Raw genomic sequence first — 19,011 nt, 5'->3', positions numbered from 1 at the left:
TTTTCAAATTATAATGACTTGGGGACCTTTACAAGAACTTTTGCTGGAGAACATGGGTTTTATGAGCCAAATAAGTGATTTTTATGAAGGGGTTTGCCTCAATTTCAGGTTTTGAAAAAGGAATGATTATGGAAGGAATAGAAGAACCAGGGGATACGTTTTTTGGATGTAGCTATGTATATTTTCAACTATAGCAATAACAGCATCTGAAAATGAAGCTGGCTTGCCCCAGACTTGAGGAGGACTTTCTGCCCATCAGGCCGAGGACAGTCTATACATTGAGTAATTGAACAGCGAGGATCAATGACCTGCCTCTTTAGTAGACCTTCCTTTCAGGCTCCTTTCAGTAAGATCTGAGATGATGGTCGTGTGTTCTTAGCCTCTCCACCTCAATACAACAGGCAGACAAGTGTGGAAACCTGAACTTACCTCTGCTCTGTCCTCCTTTCCCCATTCATGTTGAATAGCTATTGGCACCCAGGGATAGGGGCAGCCCCTGTAACCAGGCTTGTTGTTGGTGCTATATCAGGTAGCTTGCTCACGCTGGCTGTAAGGGCCAAGTTTTATTTTTACTTCTATATATTTTTTTATTTTTTAAGTTTATTATTATTTTTAAGTAGTCTCTACACATTGCATGGGGCTCAAACTCACTACCCTGAGATCACAGGTTGCACCCTCCTCCAGTGGAGCCAGCCAGGCGCCCCGTCAGGGCCGAGTTTGAAAAGCTACCCCTCAAAACATGTAAATGACAGCAAGAGAGATGAACACATTTAAATATCAATGTGTAAATAGAAGAAAATAAACTGGGACCTTTACTATTTGTTCCATATTACAAAAGAAAAAAGAGGAAAAAACAACAACAAAAAAATCTTTCTCCTGAAATAAGTTTACTTCATGATACGGGGAGGGGGGGGAATTGAAGTTTTCTACTTTGAACAAGATGTAAAATTTAGGAAGCAAGAACATACTGAGGTAAGTAGAGAGTACAAATAAATGAAACCCACAACAGAGCAAAGCAAAATTGATTCTTTGAAGATTGTTTTAATGAAACAGAAGAGAAACTTGATGATGTTATACTGCTGGGTTCTTTTCTGAACAAAAGGCGTGAATAGATTACATTTTTTTCCAGTGTTTTAAGAAATATTTATAAGGTTCAATCCTATGCATTTTGGACATGGAATGTGATATAAAAAAAACTATTTTCATACCATAAACGATTTCAACTCAAAGTAAGTCGAAGACCTAAATGTAAGAGGTAAAACTATAAAACCCTTAGAAGAAAACAAAGGTGTAAATCTTTGTGATCTTGGTTTAAGCAATAGTTTCTTTGCTATACCTGAAGCAAAAGCAATAAAAGAAACATTAGATAAATTGGACTTCATCAAAATTAAAAACATTTGTTATGCAAAGGACACCATCAAGAAAGTTGGTGTTGAAAAGACAACCCACAGAATGGGGAGAAATGTTTGCAAATCATATACTTGATAAAGGACTTGTCTCTAGAATATATAAAGAAGTCTTAACTCAGTAATAAAAAGACAATTCAATTAAAAATGGGTGAAGGATCTAGTAGACATTTCTCAAAGAAGATATACAAATGGCCAATAAACATATGAAACATAGCCATCAGGGGTATGCAAATCAAAACATAGATGAGATACTCCTTCACACTTACTGGGATTGCTGTAGTCAGAAAAATAGATACTAAGTGTTGGCAACAGTATGAAGAAATTGGAATTTTAATGCACTGCTTGTGGGATTGTAAAATGGTACAGTTGCCTCGGATAACTATCTTACAGTTCCTCAAAAGGTTAATCATAGCATTACTATGTCACCCAGCCATTCCACTCCTAGGTATATATCCAAGAGAAGTGAAAGCACATGTCTACACAAAAGCTTGTACATGAATGTGCATAATAACAGCATTATTCACAATAGCCTCAAAATGAAAAAATTCAAATGTCCCATTAGCTGATGAATGGGATAAACAGAAAGTGGTATATCTATACTAGGGTATGTTACTCAGCTATAGAAAAGAATGAAGTTCTGATACATGCTACCACGTGGATGAACCCCAAAAACATTGTGTTAAGGGAAAGAAACCAGTCACGAAAGACACATGTTGTATGTACATGTAATTTATATCAATGTGCAGATGAGGCAAGTCTGTAGAGACAAAAAGTAGAATAATGGTTGCTTAGGGCTGAGTGGGGAATGGGGAGTGGAATGACTGCTAGGGGGCATGGGGTTTTATTTTTGAGGACAATGAAAACGTTCTAAAATTGATTGTGGTGATGGGTGCACAACTCTGTGAGTATACTAAAAGCCATTGAATTATACACTTAAATCGGGGACTTAGGGGCGCTTGGCTGGCTCAGTCTGTGGAGTGTGCAACTCTTGGTCTCAGGATTGGGAGTTCAAGACCCATATTGGGTATAGAGATTACTTAAAATAAAATCTTTAAAAATAAATAACTAGGTGAATTGTTCGGTATGTGAATTAGATCTCAATAAAGCTATTACTCAAAAAAAAAGCTATAAGCCCATAAAGGAAAAAAAAAAAGATACAGAAGACTAAAGATTACCAAAAAGTATAAGATGGGAAGGTATAGGTAAGTAGTTACTTACTTAGCAGAAGAGGCTGCAATCCAAATGCCTTGAGAGCTTAAGAGGGACATGAATGAGAGCTGTAGCATGAGCTTTTTTTTTTTTTTTTTTTTTTTTTTTTTTTTTTTTTTTTTGAGAGATAGAGCATGAGCGGGATAGGGGCAGAGAGAGAGGGAGACACAGAATCCAAAGCAGGCACCAGGCTCTGAGCTGTCAGCACAGAGCCCAGTGCGGGGCTCAAACTCACAGACCGCGAGCCAAAGTCAGACCCTTAACCAACTAAGTCACCTAGGCACCCCTAGTATTTTGTTTGTTTTTGTTTTTTTTAATAATACGTTTATGAGAGGAGTGCCTGGGTGGCTCAGTTGGTTGAGCATCCGACTTCGGCTCAGATCATGATCTCATAGTTTGTGGGTTCAAACCCCGCATCAGGCTCGATCTCATAGTTTGTGGGTTCAAACCCCGCGTCAGGCTCTGTGTGATAGCTCAGAGCCTGGAGCCTGCTTCGGATTCTGTGTCTCCTTCTCTCTCTGCCCCTCCCCCACTTGTGCTCTGTCTCTCAAAAATAAATAAATGTAAAAAAAAATTTTTTTTTAGTAATGATACCTTTATGAGATAGAATTCACATAGAATACAAAAAGACTCCGAAATGAAGGGACTAAGATTTTCAGAAGGCAGAAGTGAGGCATAGGATGGAAACGACATCATCAGGAAACCACCCTTTTCTCACTTCGAAGACCAGACGGTTTATTTTCTGAAGCTTGAACCAGGTACAGCAGATCGTCACGGTAAGTCAGAATACTCAAAAGAGGTAATGAATAAAAGTCAGTCTACGTAGGAATCCTGAGATAGCCATTTCCTAACACCTACTTGGATCCCAAAATGCTGACAGCCAGATTTATACTTCCAAACAAGACATTGTTGGATTTTCTGAAACAGTCCATGAAGAAAGACCTAAAAACACCCTTGGGGGCCCCCAACTAAGTGGCCAGACCCCAGATACATCCCATGGTGACAAAGTATACCTACTACAGAACTTATCAGCATTTTCATACCTAACTCTTAAATGTGACATCCATGTCAGGAATGCTACTAACTTGAAAGTCAGAGTCCAAAAGAAAAAAAGAAGCTCAGAGACATCAGAAATAGAGGAAGGAGCTGAAAAAAACTTTCAAAAAACCTTTAATATTCTCAGGGTGTTGAAAGATTATATAGTCTATCCATAAAATGAGAACTGCTAGAAATTTAAACATTTTATTTTTAATTTTTTCAACATATGTTTTATATTCTAGAGAGAGAAAGAGCATGCGAGAGGGAGAGAGGGACAGAGAGGGAGATAGAATCTTAAGCACGCTCCACACTCATCACGGAGCCCAACACAGGGCTCAATCCCATGACCTTGGAATCATGACCTGAGCCGAAATCAAGAGTCAGATGCTCAACTGACTGAGCCACCCAGGCACCCCGAGAACTGTTGGAAATTTAAAGCGTTGGAGGATAACATTGAGAAAATATCCCAGAAAGTAAATAAAAGAATAAATTAATAGAAAATAAGAGAAAAAAATTTAATTGGCAGATAAATCCAGAAGTCCAACGTCCAAGAAATAGAATTTCAGAAAGCTATAACAGAGAAAACAGAAGAGGGGACTATCAAAGACAATACAAAAAATTTTCCCAACACTGAAGATGTGAGACTCTAGATGGAAATTGGTCATCAAGGGCCCAGCAAAATGAGTGCCAAAAGCTTATCACTGTGAAGTTTTAAGTATACTGAGGAAAAAAAAAAAAAGATCCTGAAAACTACCAGATAGAAGACATGAGTCACTTGTAAATCTCAACAATCAGAATGATATTGGACTTCTCAACCTTCTTCAGTAGAAACTAAGACCTGCAGCAGTCTTCCAACTCACAAGGAAGATTATTTCCAATCAAGACTTCTTTTGAGCCTAACTCTGAATCAAATATGAAGGCAGAATAAGGGCATTTTCAAGTGAAAAGAATGATCTCTGACCTCATCTCTCAGGAAACTACTTGAGGATATGCTCCACAAAAATGAGGGCATCAGCTATGAAAAAGGAAGACTTGGGGTACTGAAAGTGTGATCCAACATGGAAATTCCAGGGATAATACTAAAAGGAAATTCCAGAATAACTAGTCCAGTTTGGAGCAGGAGGATGGAGATTTCAGGCAAAATGTTTCCAGAAAAAGAATAGAACAAAAAGATGACCTGATTTAAGTTTTGGTCAAGTGAAAAAAAAACAGTATTGAGAGGAACTGTGTAATTGTATTGGAGAAGAATTAGTAGAACATACCAGCAGTCATACCCTATGGAAAATGATAATTTTATACGAGACATTTGAGCTGTGAATAATATTCACAAAGCTATGTGAACTGAATATTGATTTAACATAAAACTGTAATACACCTTATACTGGGAGACTAGAGGGAGGGGAAGTAGAGGAGGCATAATAGTGCCAAGTGCTCGTCTTCCATAATAGTCCATCTGTGGGCACTATTTGAAATTGGTTATGTTATTTAGAAACATGGACATTAACACAAGCAGAAATAGCTAGAAAGGTTGAAGATAGTTGTTTCTGGAGAGTGGGACTCAGGTAAGAGGGTGGGGTAGGGAGCCTGCTTTTTTAAAAACTTTTAAACCTGTGGTATATATACATGTAATTACTTAGATGAAAATCCATTTTAAGAATTTTCTTTTTTTAATGTTTGTTTATTTTGAGAGAGACAGAACATGAGCCAGGAAGTCGTGAGAGAGAGGAGGAGAGAGAGAATCCCAAGCAGGCTCCACACTACCAGCGTAGAGCCTGACGCAAGGCTCACACTCACTGTGAGATCTTGACCTGAGCCAAAATCAAGAGCTGGATACTTAACCGAATGAGCCACCCAGGTGCCCCTTAAAAATTTTCTTAAAAAAAAAATTCTTTTAAGTTAGGCCATAATGAAGATCTCCATTACTCTAATTGGCCATATTTTCTGACCAGAATGAAATAAGAGCAGAAACAAATTATATGTTTAAACAACAAACCAAATCTCAACCTATAGAGAACTTATAGTTACAGACCATATAACTGTGTAACAGGCCAAGGAAGAAAAGTTTAATTTAGAAAATAATACAAAAGAAAAATATTACCTCTTTTTTAAAAAAAATTTTTTTAACGTTTATTTATTTTTGAGACAGAGACAGAGCATGAACGGGGGAGGGTCATAGAGAGAGGGAGACACAGAATCTGAAACAGGCTCCAGGCTCTGAGCTGTCAGCACAAAGCCCGACGCGGGGCTCGAACTCACGGACTGTGATATCATGACCTGAGCCGAAGTCAGACGCTTAACTGACTGAGCCACCCAGGCGCCCCCCAAAAAATGTTACCTCTTAAAACTAATACTCTGTAGTCTGGTATAGCCAAGCAATACTTGGCAGTAAATTCATCATTGGAATCTCCATTAAAAAAAAAAAAAAGGCATTCGATTTAAGATTTTAAAAAATGAACCCCCCAGCCCAAAAAACTCCATAAGAGAAAACAATAATGTGGAAGCTCAAAATATATTCAGTTAGTAACTTTTTTCTGTTTTTCCTAATTTATATGCAGTTTGGGTTTCTAATAACTGTTTTTGGGGTGTTTGGTTGATTGTGTCTTTTTAGGTCTTAAACACAGATAGTTTGAAAATATCAACTCGCCTGAACTTGTTGGACCAAGAGTTGTCTGAAAAGAATGTAGAGCTGCAACGCAGCACGGCTGAGGAGAAAATAAAGATTTCTGAACAAGTTCAGGCCCTCCAGAAAGAGAAGGATCAGCTACAGAGACGAAGAAACAGTGTGGACGAGAAACTTAAAAATGGTAGTGTGTTGTCACCTGAAGTAAGTCAGTATTCTTTAGAACTGGAAGTGCTCTATGATGGGTCACTTGGATGATTTCCTCCGTCTTTGTTAACTTAAACATAAAAATGGATAAATCTGGTAAACTCTGTTTTCTTGAAACTTTGTCAGATGTAATAAGTTGAGCTGGCACCCATTAGGTGCCATAAGCCATGCTTGACCAGAGACTGTAATATCCTCACACAGGGGTCCGTGAACATGGCCTCCTACTGGCATCTCCACGGATGGGAAACTAACATTTACCTTGAGTAGGGACTTTCTCAGCTGGGGTTTCTCATCTGACATCACAGAACACAGATGAGCTGAAGAACTCTTTTTCTCAGTTCTTCCGAAGAGAGCACCTACCTCCTCTCTCTGCAACTTTCTTGAACGATATTAGGTAATTCGTTACATACATGAATGACTAGGACATTAAGGGTTAATTCCTTCAGAAAGGCCCAGCCTGCAGGAGCATATTCCAGCCCAAGTAGATGCATAGAACTCAAATCCCAATAAAAATACCTTTGAGTTGCAGTTTTCATTTGGGAGAGCTTATGGCTCCTCTCACCTTTATTTTTTTAAACTCTATAAAAGATAGTATATTTATTGGCTGTCACAATTGTCCCAGACTTTGTCTTTTTTCAAAATTTTACATCAGTTGGCAATGGTACTTATCCCTTACTTTATCAGACAAGTATGAATTTTTGAGCCTACATGTTCTCTACAAATATTTTGTAAGTTTATTGATTTATTTTGAGAGGAGAGAGAGAGTACAAGCAGGGGAGGGGCACAGAGAGAGAGAATGCCAAGCAGGCTCTGCATTGTCAGCGCAGAGCCAGACATAGGGCTCCAACTCACGAACTGTGATATCATGACCTGAGCCAAGATCAAGAGTCATATGCTTAACCAACTGAGCCCCCCACATGCCCCTCTATGCAAATATTTATTGTTGCTGTCCTGTCATGACCAAAGCAAGAGAAGATTGTTAAGGGAAAGTGAGTAGCTGGGGATCACGCACCTTGCCGAATCTCGTATGGTTTTAGATTGGAGCAAATGGGAGATGGAAGTTAAGGGGGCTGGGTAAGAAGGAACAAGAGCAAAGATTTCATAAATGAGATTGTTGTTCACTGTGTGGATGAAAGAAATTGAAGACTAACTTGATTGGGGGCTATGTGGCATTATAAGCTTCACTGCCCAGTTTAATAACATGAGTAGCTGAGAGGATCACAGAATCAGACTGTCCTCCTGGGGCTGTTAAATTGGAGCCTGGCCTTGTAGATCGAGAGGTATGAGAGCCTAAGATACTGCAAAATATAATACTAGTATTTAAGGAATTCTTGCCTGCCCAAGACTGTTACCGGACCCTATAGAAGAAACCAAAACAGTAAAAAGCATTATGCTTCTTTTGAGAAATTCATACTCTATCTGGGGAAAAGAGACAAATATAAGAAAACTCTAAACCCTGAAGAACATAAAAAAAGCAAGTTATAATAATGTAATAAAACTATACTTATTATATTATTTATACAAAGCAATGCAGTGATCACGTGGGGGGAAGATTCATCAAGGCAACTTTGGTGCATTAGAAACTTGAGCTGAGGGGTGCCTGGGTGGCTCAGTCGGTTGGGTTTCCAACTTCAGCTCAGGTCATGATCTCATGGTCCATGAGTTTGAGCCCCGCATCGGGCTCTGTGCTGACAGCTCAGAGTCTGGAGCCTGCTTCCAATTCTGTGTCTCCCTCTCTCTCTGCCCCTCCCCAGCTCAGGCTCTGTCTCGCTCTCTCAAAAATAAATAAATGTTAAAAAAAAAAAATTTAAAGAAACTTGAGCTGAATTATGAAAACCACGATACTGGCAGATAACAAGAAAGAAGGCCATTGTAGATAGAACACCATAAATAAGGCATGGAGAAGGGAACGAGCAAATTATTTTTGCAGAAGGGGTAGAAGTTCCATTGTCACTATCAAGAAACATTTACATTTCTATTTCATATAGAATTCTGTAACTAAAAAACATTATTTAGGGTTTTGTGGGGAAAACACAGCACCATGCATAATACCTGTGTAGCAGCCAGTCTGGATTGGTTTGAGGGAATGATGAGCCTCCTACAATTCGTGGGGTTCCATCAGCTATGGGAGCTTCCGTGCAGCCTTCTTCCACAGGGTTGGTTCTTCTTAGTGTCAGTCTCAAGTGGGCTCTGCTCTCACTACTGTCTTAATGCCAAGATTAACATTACCAAACAGATCTGCCAATAGCAGGTGATCAGGAACATGAGATTGTGATGTGACACAAGACATCAGTAAAATCTAGGTGCAATAGTTGGCTGTTTCGATGTCTTTAAACTAGCTTAGAATTATTTTCTCTTGCCACAATAGATTAAAACCGTTTTCATAATGGGAAGTGATAGAAAGATTTTAGATTAAACTAGTACAGGATTCTGCAACAATTTAATACAGACAAATACTTCGTTCTGTGGGTAAATTCCGTAAACAAATTTAAAAAAATACTTCAACTCCATTTTTCTAATAATTCACAGCAGTTGCTCAGTGAGAGGGGCATAGGAGAAAATATAAGAACTATTATGTTTATTTCACTTGTACTTTCAATTTCATGTTTTATCACTAAACTGCATGCATATAACTTACGGAGAAATATACGTATATACAATGCTTAAAAGTGTTTACTTTATGTGTGTTTGTTTTTGGTTTTGGTTTTCCGCTGATAGGGATGTGTGATCTAAACTGTTTGGAGACCCCCTGCTTTAGGTGCTTGTTGCTCTCAGTGTGCTCTCTGGATCTGCAGCAGCCTCACCTGGGAGCCTGTTAGAAATGCAGAGCCTTGGGCCACACCCAGACCTGCTGAATCAGAAATCTGCATTTTAACAAGATCCCTGGTGCATGTGTGAAAAAGCAGTGCTCTGTGATAAAACATTAGTCAACTCTTGATAATCTGTCATTTGCCTCCAGGCCATTTTTCATCCTGGAACAGTTTCCCATTGCCATTCATCTTGCCAACCCACACCTATTGCTGGGTTCAAGGGAATCACGAATATTTATACACTGCAGCCTCACTGGATTGGGCCATCCTCAGGGTTCTGTATTCATACTGCCTTATATTATCTCAGTACTTCCCTAATTTAGATGCAAACTATAGAAACTAAATTTGGGCCAAATTGTTCTCAGACATATATAAAGGTAAACTCTTGCCACATTTGTTTTTGGAAAATATCATAGTATGCATTCAAAAGTTAAATATGTTCTTTGGATAGTCCACCTTTATTTTCTGGTTCCTCTTATCCATTCACCAATGTACCTTTCAGGACTTAAGTTTGTTTTTCTTAAAAAGGTGAATATTATTTTCTTCCTGATGGAGTGATTATCAAATCATCAAATCCTTGATGGTTAGTGATTGCACAGAGAAACAAAATAGCTCTTTCAGGAGATATTTTATAAATTTTTTTTTTAGTAAGTATTACTCAACCTCCCACTGGAATGAGTTAACATACCTTTTCCCTGGATTCCAGAAAAGGAGTTCTGAAAGTCAGTCTATTCTTTAGGTAGATCAGAAATATTAACCTTATTTTCTCTTGAAATGCTGGGGGAAGGAGTGGAAAGAAATATTTCGATCACATAATCAGACATATGAAAATATTTTTTTCTCCTTTTTCTTCATTAACTCATTCAGCAGATACTTACTGAGTTTAAACTGTATGATAGGTACTGTGCCAGGCAGTAAGGACTTGAGTATGGACGAGATGGTCTGCCTTCAAGGAACTCAAAGTTGTGGTAACCCTCCACCACACATACAGGTATACAGAAATATTTATCCAAGTCTCACCAAGTTTGAAATAATTTCTTGCCAGAAATTTGGACACCCCCAAATATTATGTGTTTGGATAGTCCAAAGAACTGACAGGGATGCATCAGGTTTGTTGTGGGTTTTTTTTTTCCCTACGAAGGAAATCTTCTCTAGCATATGAAAAAAGTTGTACCACCACCATTTTTAATGCCTTTGTTTGCCCCGTAATGACATCTCATAGGAATTTTATGAAATGTTTCATGTCCTTAAATTCTCACTACTTTTTTTTTTATGCCATAATCTTTTCTCCCTAAGAGATTCTCTTCTGATGACTAGTCCTTAATAATTTATTCTAAATCTATTTCTTCTTTCCCTCCTGGAAGTCTGTTATTTCGATAGATCTTTGAAGGGATACTAGGGAGTATCCAGATCTCTCGGACACATAATATACACTTTAGGAGCTGTGGAAGGAGACACCTGGCAATAGTGCTGGTCCTGGAGGCTGAGGCTTTGTTCAAGTGTATTTCCTGGTTATTGGCATTTGCCGTATGACCTTGGGACGTTTCATAACTCACCTAGCTTTTGCCTTTTCCATTTTACTACACAAAGTTTATTGCAAGCATTCAATGATTCTATGTTTTATATATGTGTGTATACACATACATTGTGTAGCATTGCAGGCACTCAATAAACATTATTAAAATTTAGTAGACAAATGGTAATGTTTGTTAGACTCCAGTAGCATAGTTGAGATCTTAGTGTATGACCAAGTCCAAGTTGTAGTATTACATTTAAAATGGGTGATTTCTATTATATCTAGGAAGAACATGTTCTTTTTCAACTTGAAGAAGGGATTGAAGCTTTGGAAGCTGCAATTGAATACAAGAATGAAAGTATCCGGAGTCGCCAGAACTCGCTCAGAGCTTCATTCCAAAACCTCTCTTGTAGTGAAGCAAATGTCTTGGAAAAACTAATTTGCCTGAGTCCCATTGAGATTAGAGCTATTCTTTTCAGATATTTCAATAAGGTTTGTTCCTGAGGGACAGGATTTTCTTATAGAAGGGTGGGTCAGGATGCTTATATGTCTCACATTTAAGAAATTGAAAGGCCTAAAAATTTGATGGCATAAATACCATTGAAGTATGATTTCCCATTCCCAGTACTGAGTGTAATCATCTGAAAGTTTTGTGCATGTCCAACTTCGGGAGGTTCTTGAAGTTGGAAGGGCCTTTTGAAAGAAGGGCTTTTTGTAATAGTTTTAAAAACCGAAGAATTCAAGTTCTATTCCTCAGTTACTATTTCTTGGATATTTTCTAGATTTGCTTGTTGCTGCTCAGCATTCATGAAAAATCAAGGGCCCTCCAACTTTGGGTTCCCTTTCCTTCGTTGCTGGGGGGGGGGGGTTGTACCTGTACATTATCATCAGACCTGTGAACTGAAATGAAGATAATAGTAGATTTTAGCATTAACCTGAATGATGTCTTCTCTTAAGGTATATATTATGAAGTGTTAAACAGATAACTCTTTTCTCTGAAAGGTATATTCAGTGTAAAGGAATATCAGACAATTAATGAAAAATAAAACACTGGAATTTTAAAATAAAATTCTAGTTCTGTTAGACAAGTGAAATAAAGATGAAAAAATTAATGGAAATGTTATACACAGCCCTCTTCTTGAATAATGACTGTCAGTAGTAAGCTACTATCATTGATCAGAGTGCATCCTTATTACCACATGTATGAAGGGCAGAAAAATGGTGTGGTGCTGTCTGAGGCTCTGATACAGAGAACTCACGGGTTAGAGCACAGGTTCTTAACCCAAAGCACCCAGGTTAAGGTCAGTGGGTTTTCTGACCCTGGGAACCTGAGTATTTATTTCTAGACAGAAGGTCATTACATTAGTGAGTTCTGTGAAGTATCTTCACTTCACAGCAGTGCAGAGAAGAACCCATTGGACTAAATGCACAGTCTGAGACTGAACTCTGTATTTACAGTTTCAGAAAAGTCTGTTACTTATTTATAACATCCATTTTGGAGTTAAAACTGGGAATTACGTGGATGTTACAAGAGTCTTTAGGTTCCTGTTATCTTCTTAGACTGGAGAAATAGTTATAGGATTGTAAATATAAACTGCAGAGACCATGTCTAAGAGATGATGGAGGGGGTGATAGAGCCACATTATATTTAAAATGAAGCTTGTAACCAGTTCAGAATCCCAACAAACTCAAAAGGCTATTGGGTTATTTTGTGGGTATGTTACAAAGCATTCGCTTAGTTATTCCATGGGGACTAAGGGAGTTCTTTAGGTAGCCTGAGAGAAGTAGCTTATTATATTAGGCTATTTAAGACAAAGTTAAAAGGTCAAAAAATTTCTTTGCTAGGTGGTCATTTTGCGAGAAACTGAACGGAAACTACAGTTAGAGAATGAAGAAGTTAAAATGAAGATTCTGGAACGGGATAATATGGTTCGTGAGTTGGAATCTGCACTGGAACATCTGAAATTGCAGTGCGACCGGAGACTGACTCTCCAGCAAAAGGAACATGAGCAAAAACTGCAGCTGCTGTTGCATCATGTTAAAGGTACCTGCCCCTTCTGGTCAGTTGTGGAAAAATGATGTGTCAGAGGGGCTAGGAAAGGAAGATAGGACAGAATTTGATTAATGAAAACTCCCAACATGAAAAGTCAAACATGAATAAATAGTTACTACTTGTACTTGTTTTTGTGCTTTGCATGTTTACCACACGTAGGGGATAGTTGGGTTACCACACGTGGGGATAGTTGACTGTGATGTAGGGCTATTCATGCTTGAAATGCCATCCCTCTGCCTGTCCCTAGTGCTACACACAAGAACCTCCCCCTCAGTTTGTTGTTGGTCTATTTTTTTTTAAGTTTATTTATCTTGAGAGACAGCAAGCATGAATGGGGGAGGGGCAGAGAGAGACGGAGAGAGAATCCCAAGCAGGCTCCACACTACCAGCACAGAGCCTGACGCAGGGCTCAATCTCATGAACCCTGAGATCATGACCTAAGCCGAATCAAGAGTCAGACGCTTAACCTACTGAGCCACCCGGGTGCCCTGTTGTTGGTCTATTTTCTATGTACAAATGTGGGATGACTTCTAGCTTTGTGGTACACAGTTGAAAAGTTTCTGTCGCCAAAGGATATAGTACCTTGATATTTAAATTACTTTCCCTCCAGAAAATTAAAGCGATAGGCTTTGTCAGATTTCTAGTTATATTTGTCACAGTACTCAGTTAGTTGTAAGTTTTATGCATTAAGATTATTTCTTAGGTCAAAATTAGTCTACCATCAGTGGACACATACTGTTAATCAGTGCACAGTAGTTCAGCCGTCAATTCTGGTGTGAAAAGAGCAGTCATAGCAGTTGGTCCTCATGTTACCTGCCATTTGGCCAGTACGTAGTTGCTATGGCAACAGAAGCGCTGCCTGGCGATGCTAGTAATGCTTCAATCCAGGCTGCTTAGCTGCTTAGTCTTGATTCTTGTGAATCTATAGCTGGAAATGGGTTAAACAATGGAGAAACAACATGAGCAAGCAGAAAATTGGGAAATATATAAATTTGAGTGTTGAAGCAGTGTGCCTCTAAGTTAATTTTATAGCCAGTTAATTAGCAAGCGGTTGTCTGATGACAGGATTTCCTTGACAGGATCCTATACATCACTTCATTCAAACAGCTCTCCTTACCTTATTTTAGTTCTGTCTTAAGTCTCTATAAAGTGATATTTTAATAGATTTGTGGGGGTTTTCTTTGTTTTTGTTTTTGTTTTTGTTTTAGAGAGAGAGAGAGAGAGAACATGAGAGTGGAGGAGAGGGGCAGAGGGAGTAAGAATCCTAAGCAGGCTCCACCCCCAGCATGGAGCCTGACACAGGGCTTGATCCCATGACCCTGGGATCATGACCTGGGCCAAAATCAAGTGTTGGACGCTCAACTGACTGAGCCATCCAAGCACCCCTTATTAGAATTTTTAATGTATTTTTCAAGTGACATGCATTGTACCACAAAAGCTCATGCTATAGCCAAATAAGAACATTTTAAAAATCATTCATTTCTATAGCTGGGATAAGTTTTTCATAACAAAATGTTAATAATTTATGAATTTTCTAATTTCAACTAAATATGGTATGTAAAATTAAGTTGACATATATAATATTTTTAAATACCTAATTATTCTGAGAGAGAGAGAGAGAGAGAGAGAGAGAGAGAGAAAACACATGCACACACACAAAGGGGAGGGGCCAGAGAGAGAGGGAGCGACAGAATCCCAAGTAGGCTCCACACTGTCAGCACAGAGCCCAGTGCGGGGCTCAGTCTTATGAACTGTGAGATCATGACCTGAGCCAAAATCAGGAGTTTGACGCTTAACTGGCTGAGCCACCCAGATGCCCAGATGTATTCTTTATGAGGATTCTGATTTATGGTGTTATTAATTTCAAGTATTTTTTTTTAACTTTTTTTTTTTTTTTGAGACAGGGAGAGACAGAGCATGAACGGGAGGGTCAGAGAGAGGGAGACACAGAATCTGAAACAGGCTCTAGGCTCTGAGCTGTCAGCACAGAGCCCAACAAGGGCTCGAACTTACGGACCGCGAGATCATGACCTGAGCCGAAGTCGGCCACTTAACCGACTGAGCCACCCAGGCACCCCTAATTTCAAGTATTTTTTAAAGATTTTTTTTAAAGATTTTTTTAAACTAATCTCTATATCGAACATGGGGCTTAAACTCACAACCCCAAAATCAAGAGTTGCACACTACACTGAGCTAGCCAGGAACCCCTAATTTAAAGTATTTTTTAAAGTTTATTTATTTATTTTTGAGAGATTGAGAGAGAGAGAGAGAGAGAGAGTGCACGAGTGAGCAGGGTAGGAGCAGAGAGAGGGAAAGAGAATCAGAGCCTGACACGGGGCTCGATACCATGAACTGTGAAATCATGACCTGAGCTGAAGAGTCAGATGCTTAACCAATTGAGCCACCCAGGTGCCCCTAAAGTACTTTTAAATACAAGATAATGAGTTAATTTAAAATATCCAATATACTTAGATCACATTTTTCAAAACAGCCAGTTACAACAAAGGATCATTACAATCAGTAGGACCATTTTGTAAATTTACCAATAGGAAAAAGTAGGTCGGAAAGTATTTATTTTCAGAGGGTCAATAACTAGGTTTTACTGATTCTAAAACATACCCAATAGGGACAGTTTATTAGACATTCATAAATATTAATTAGAAGCTTTAAGCTATATTGTAGCATAAACTACAACTCATGCTCTTTTCCGGTCTTTTTGTATGGTATTTGCTTTTGTTATTTAATCTTTCTATAGCCTCTTTTGACAGGTTTTTGGAGTTTTTTTTTAGAGGTAGAGGCTTGGCTGTAGATTTCTTGAGCCTATGACTTTCCATACATCCACAGTTCCTGATAGGAACTTTAAGTGATGCAACTGATGGACAGGTTCCAAACATGAACTTTTAATGGAAAACACCTTATTTATGCTGTTCTAAGGATAAATCTAGTGAGTGCTACTCAAAAAGCAGTTATGAATTGTGAAAATGTGGTAATTGATAGGGGGTAGGGTGGAGAAGGTGACTAAGGCTAGAAGAATCCAAGTTGTAGCTGCAAACAAATCCTTTCAGGTACCAGATACAGGTAACATACTTCTGACTCATTAAGTATAGTCTGGAGACTATGTTAGAACATAATTTTCAGCCATTTATTTTAAACTGATTTGAAGTGTAAATTTCTATTTCATAGAGCAAGAGGGGGAAGGCATTATGGAAACTTTCAAAACATATGAAGATAAAATCCAGCAGCTGGAAAAAGACCTTTATTTCTATAAGAAAACTAGCAGAGATCTTAAGAAGAAACTTAAGGAATTGGTAGGGGAAACAGTTCGGCGGCAACAAGTACCATCTGAACGTAAGACCTTTAGTATTACTTGTCACGCTGACAGTATTTGGTGTATCTAGTATTTGGTGACTGACTTGGAGTTTAGCCTTTTCCAATTGATGTGGTTATTTAGAATTCGATATTTAACTTGTATTGGTCTCGGTAAACAAAAATAGTCGTCTAGTCCTGATCATCAGGAAAATGCGAATCAAAACCACAAGGTGATACCACCTCACACCTGTCAGGAACTATATGTAATGTTCAAATCAACAACACAAGGAACAGCAAGTATTGGCGAGGATGTGGAGAAGGAACCCTCATGCACTGCTGGTGGGAATGCAAACTGGTGCAGCCACTGTGGACTTCCTCAATAGTAGGGAGTTTCCTCACATTAAAAACAAAATTACTATATGATCGAGTAATTCCACTACTGGGTATTTACCCAAAAGTTTGAAAATACTAATTCAAAAAGATATGTGCACCCTCATGTTTTTTGCAGCATTATTTACAATAGCCAAATTATGGACTCAACCCAAGTGTCCAGTACATATATATCATGGTATATATGTATGTACACCATGTGTACCATGGTGTATATGTATGTATGTATATATACATATATACACATACATATATACCATGGAATATTCATAAAATATTCCATAAAAAAGAATGGAATGGAATCTTGCCATTTGCAAGGACATGGATAGATCTAGAGGGTATAATGCTAAGTGAAAAAAGTCAGAGAAAGACAAATACCATATGATCTCACTTATATGTGGAATTTAAGAAACAAAACAAATGTTTGAAAAAGAGACAAACCAGAAAAACAGACTCTTAGCTATAGAGAACAAACTGGTCGTTACCACAGGGGAGATGGGTGGAAGGATGGGTAACATAGGTAAAGGGGATTAAGAGTACACTTAACATAGCAGTATATAGAATTGTTGAATCACTGTATTGTACATTTAGAACTAATACAACACTGTATGTTAATATACTGAATTAAAATTTTTAAATGGTCTAATCTGTGGATGCCACAGAATCACAGGGGAAGTGAACGAAGAAACAAATGTAGATGTGTGAAGGAAATGTCACATATTTATTGGCTGTCATGTGCCATGGGCTTTTGTATCCCCTTACTTAAAATAACCCTATAATCTAAGATAGCTGTTGTTTCCTATATTATCATAAATTAAGTGTTCTGATTATTACAAAAATGTAAAATAAATAGTGAATACTACAAGTAAAGGTATATTGTGTATATTTCTAAGATCAGGTCTTTTTCACCATGACCTCTTGAAATTCAAAAATATAATAAAACTCACTGTTGAGCCAAAGATGCTTTCTTGCCTAATTGTATGTAGTTATGTAGAAGTAGCACCTTCCTAAATGAAATGATATGAAATGATATAAAATCTTGCAAAAGTAGAAAGTGCCATGATTAAAATATACCCTCCTCAAGTCTGCCAATGAGAGAAGAATCCGTATTTCTAAAATAACATATTTTACATTTCGTAAAAGAATTAGCCTTCCTATAGAGAAAGTATTCTAATAAGTCAAGTACGGCTCATGCAAAGTTGACTTTACAACCTTTTAGGAACACAGGCCTATTTTGTATCTATAAAGAAGACCACTTAAAGATGGGTACAACAAGATTGTAAAGAGACCAGTGAAAAATTATATATATGCATAATGAAAAGATACATGCTGAATATATAATGTAAGCAGAATTAACATAGCTTTAAAGTTTAAAACAGTAATATCTTAGATAGTTCTACTGCTACATTATATTTATGATATTTATAATTTATAGACATTTTCATGAGTAGTTCATTCAACCCTTAAACTCAATGTAGGCCAGTGTCTGCTAATCCCATTTTTAGAGAAGAGAATTGAAACTTAGGTCAAGTAACTTACAAACACAACAGTAATTAGAACATGGTCTAAGGTCTTTTGTCTTACAACTCCTGGTTCAATATTCTAGGATAAAAGTTGTTGTAGATAGAAATGTGATACAAACATGCAGATCCTGCCAGAGAGACTACATTTTTTTTATTTTCAAGGTAGTAATGGAGAGGTACTGATATAATTAAAACATTTACTTGAAATTCTGCCTGCAGTATATAGCTGAACCTTGTACTTGAAACATGACTTATAAAAATTTGAAATGGAAACAGGTATTAAGTAGCAAACAGAACAATCAGCATAAGGCCATTTTAGCTTTAAAAAAATCCACTTTCAAACTCGAGATATCTGAAATTAGATATTTAGTGTTTCAGTGTCCCATGTTTGTATTACTGAGTCAACTAGACATCTCTTAAAATGCCAGTGTGGTATGGTGGTATAGAGGTTTAATCCTTGTCCTGGATCCTCGTCCTGCTCTTCAATGAGACAAATGCAAAAAACTTTGAAAAAGTTAAATAATCTTGAAAATATATAAAGTGATGACACCTGTCTGACCAACTTACTTGGGAAGTCTAGCCTTTTTTATTTGTTTATCCGTTTTAAAGTAAATTCTACTCCCAATGTGGGCCTGAAACTCACGACCCTGAGATCAAGAGTCATATGCTCCATAGACTGAGCCACCCAGATGCCCTGAAAAGGCTAGTCTTGATAGTAATGTTGAAGATATTAGTTCAGCTAACCTGCTGTCCCACCTAGAAACACCTTTTAAAAAAAATTTTTTTAATGTTTATTTTTGAGACAGAGGGAGACAGAGCGTGAGTGGGGGAGGGGCAGAGAGAGAGGGAGACACAGAATCCGAAACAGGCTCTAGGCTCTGAGCTCTAAGCACAGAGCCCGATGTGCGGCTCGAACCCACAAACCAT

The 19,011-nt window shown here is 37.9% G+C and overlaps 1 protein-coding gene and 1 long non-coding RNA gene across 17 annotated transcripts in view; one reads left to right on the top strand and one right to left on the bottom strand.

The window, feature by feature from the left end:
• Positions 1-19,011, bottom strand: part of LOC122205207 — a 49,131-nt gene that overhangs the window by 6,828 nt on the left and 23,292 nt on the right. For all 8 annotated transcript variants that reach the window (XR_006195947.1, XR_006195950.1, XR_006195949.1 and 5 more), the window contains 3 exons: positions 13,599-13,790; positions 9,982-10,070; positions 8,536-8,721 (listed from right to left, as the gene is read on the bottom strand). This is a non-coding gene — a long non-coding RNA (uncharacterized LOC122205207). The remainder of the gene's footprint in view (positions 1-8,535; positions 8,722-9,981; positions 10,071-13,598; positions 13,791-19,011) is intronic.
• KIF27 (kinesin family member 27) overlaps positions 1-19,011 on the top strand; it is a 98,499-nt gene that overhangs the window by 69,559 nt on the left and 9,929 nt on the right. For all 9 annotated transcript variants that reach the window (XR_006195943.1, XR_006195944.1, XM_042913361.1 and 6 more), the window contains exons 14-17: positions 6,265-6,480; positions 11,095-11,301; positions 12,655-12,853; positions 16,046-16,210. Coding sequence is in view for 7 of the 9 variants with exons in the window: in XM_042913361.1 (XP_042769295.1) it covers positions 6,265-6,480; positions 11,095-11,301; positions 12,655-12,853; positions 16,046-16,210 (787 nt within the window). In the remaining 2 variants the exon portion in view is untranslated. The remainder of the gene's footprint in view (positions 1-6,264; positions 6,481-11,094; positions 11,302-12,654; positions 12,854-16,045; positions 16,211-19,011) is intronic.

This window comes from Panthera leo, chromosome D4, assembly GCF_018350215.1.
Source record: "Panthera leo isolate Ple1 chromosome D4, P.leo_Ple1_pat1.1, whole genome shotgun sequence".
NCBI lineage: Eukaryota > Metazoa > Chordata > Mammalia > Carnivora > Felidae > Panthera > Panthera leo.
Note: the sequence above shows the minus strand (reverse complement) of the source record. Positions and strands in the feature narration are given on the sequence as shown.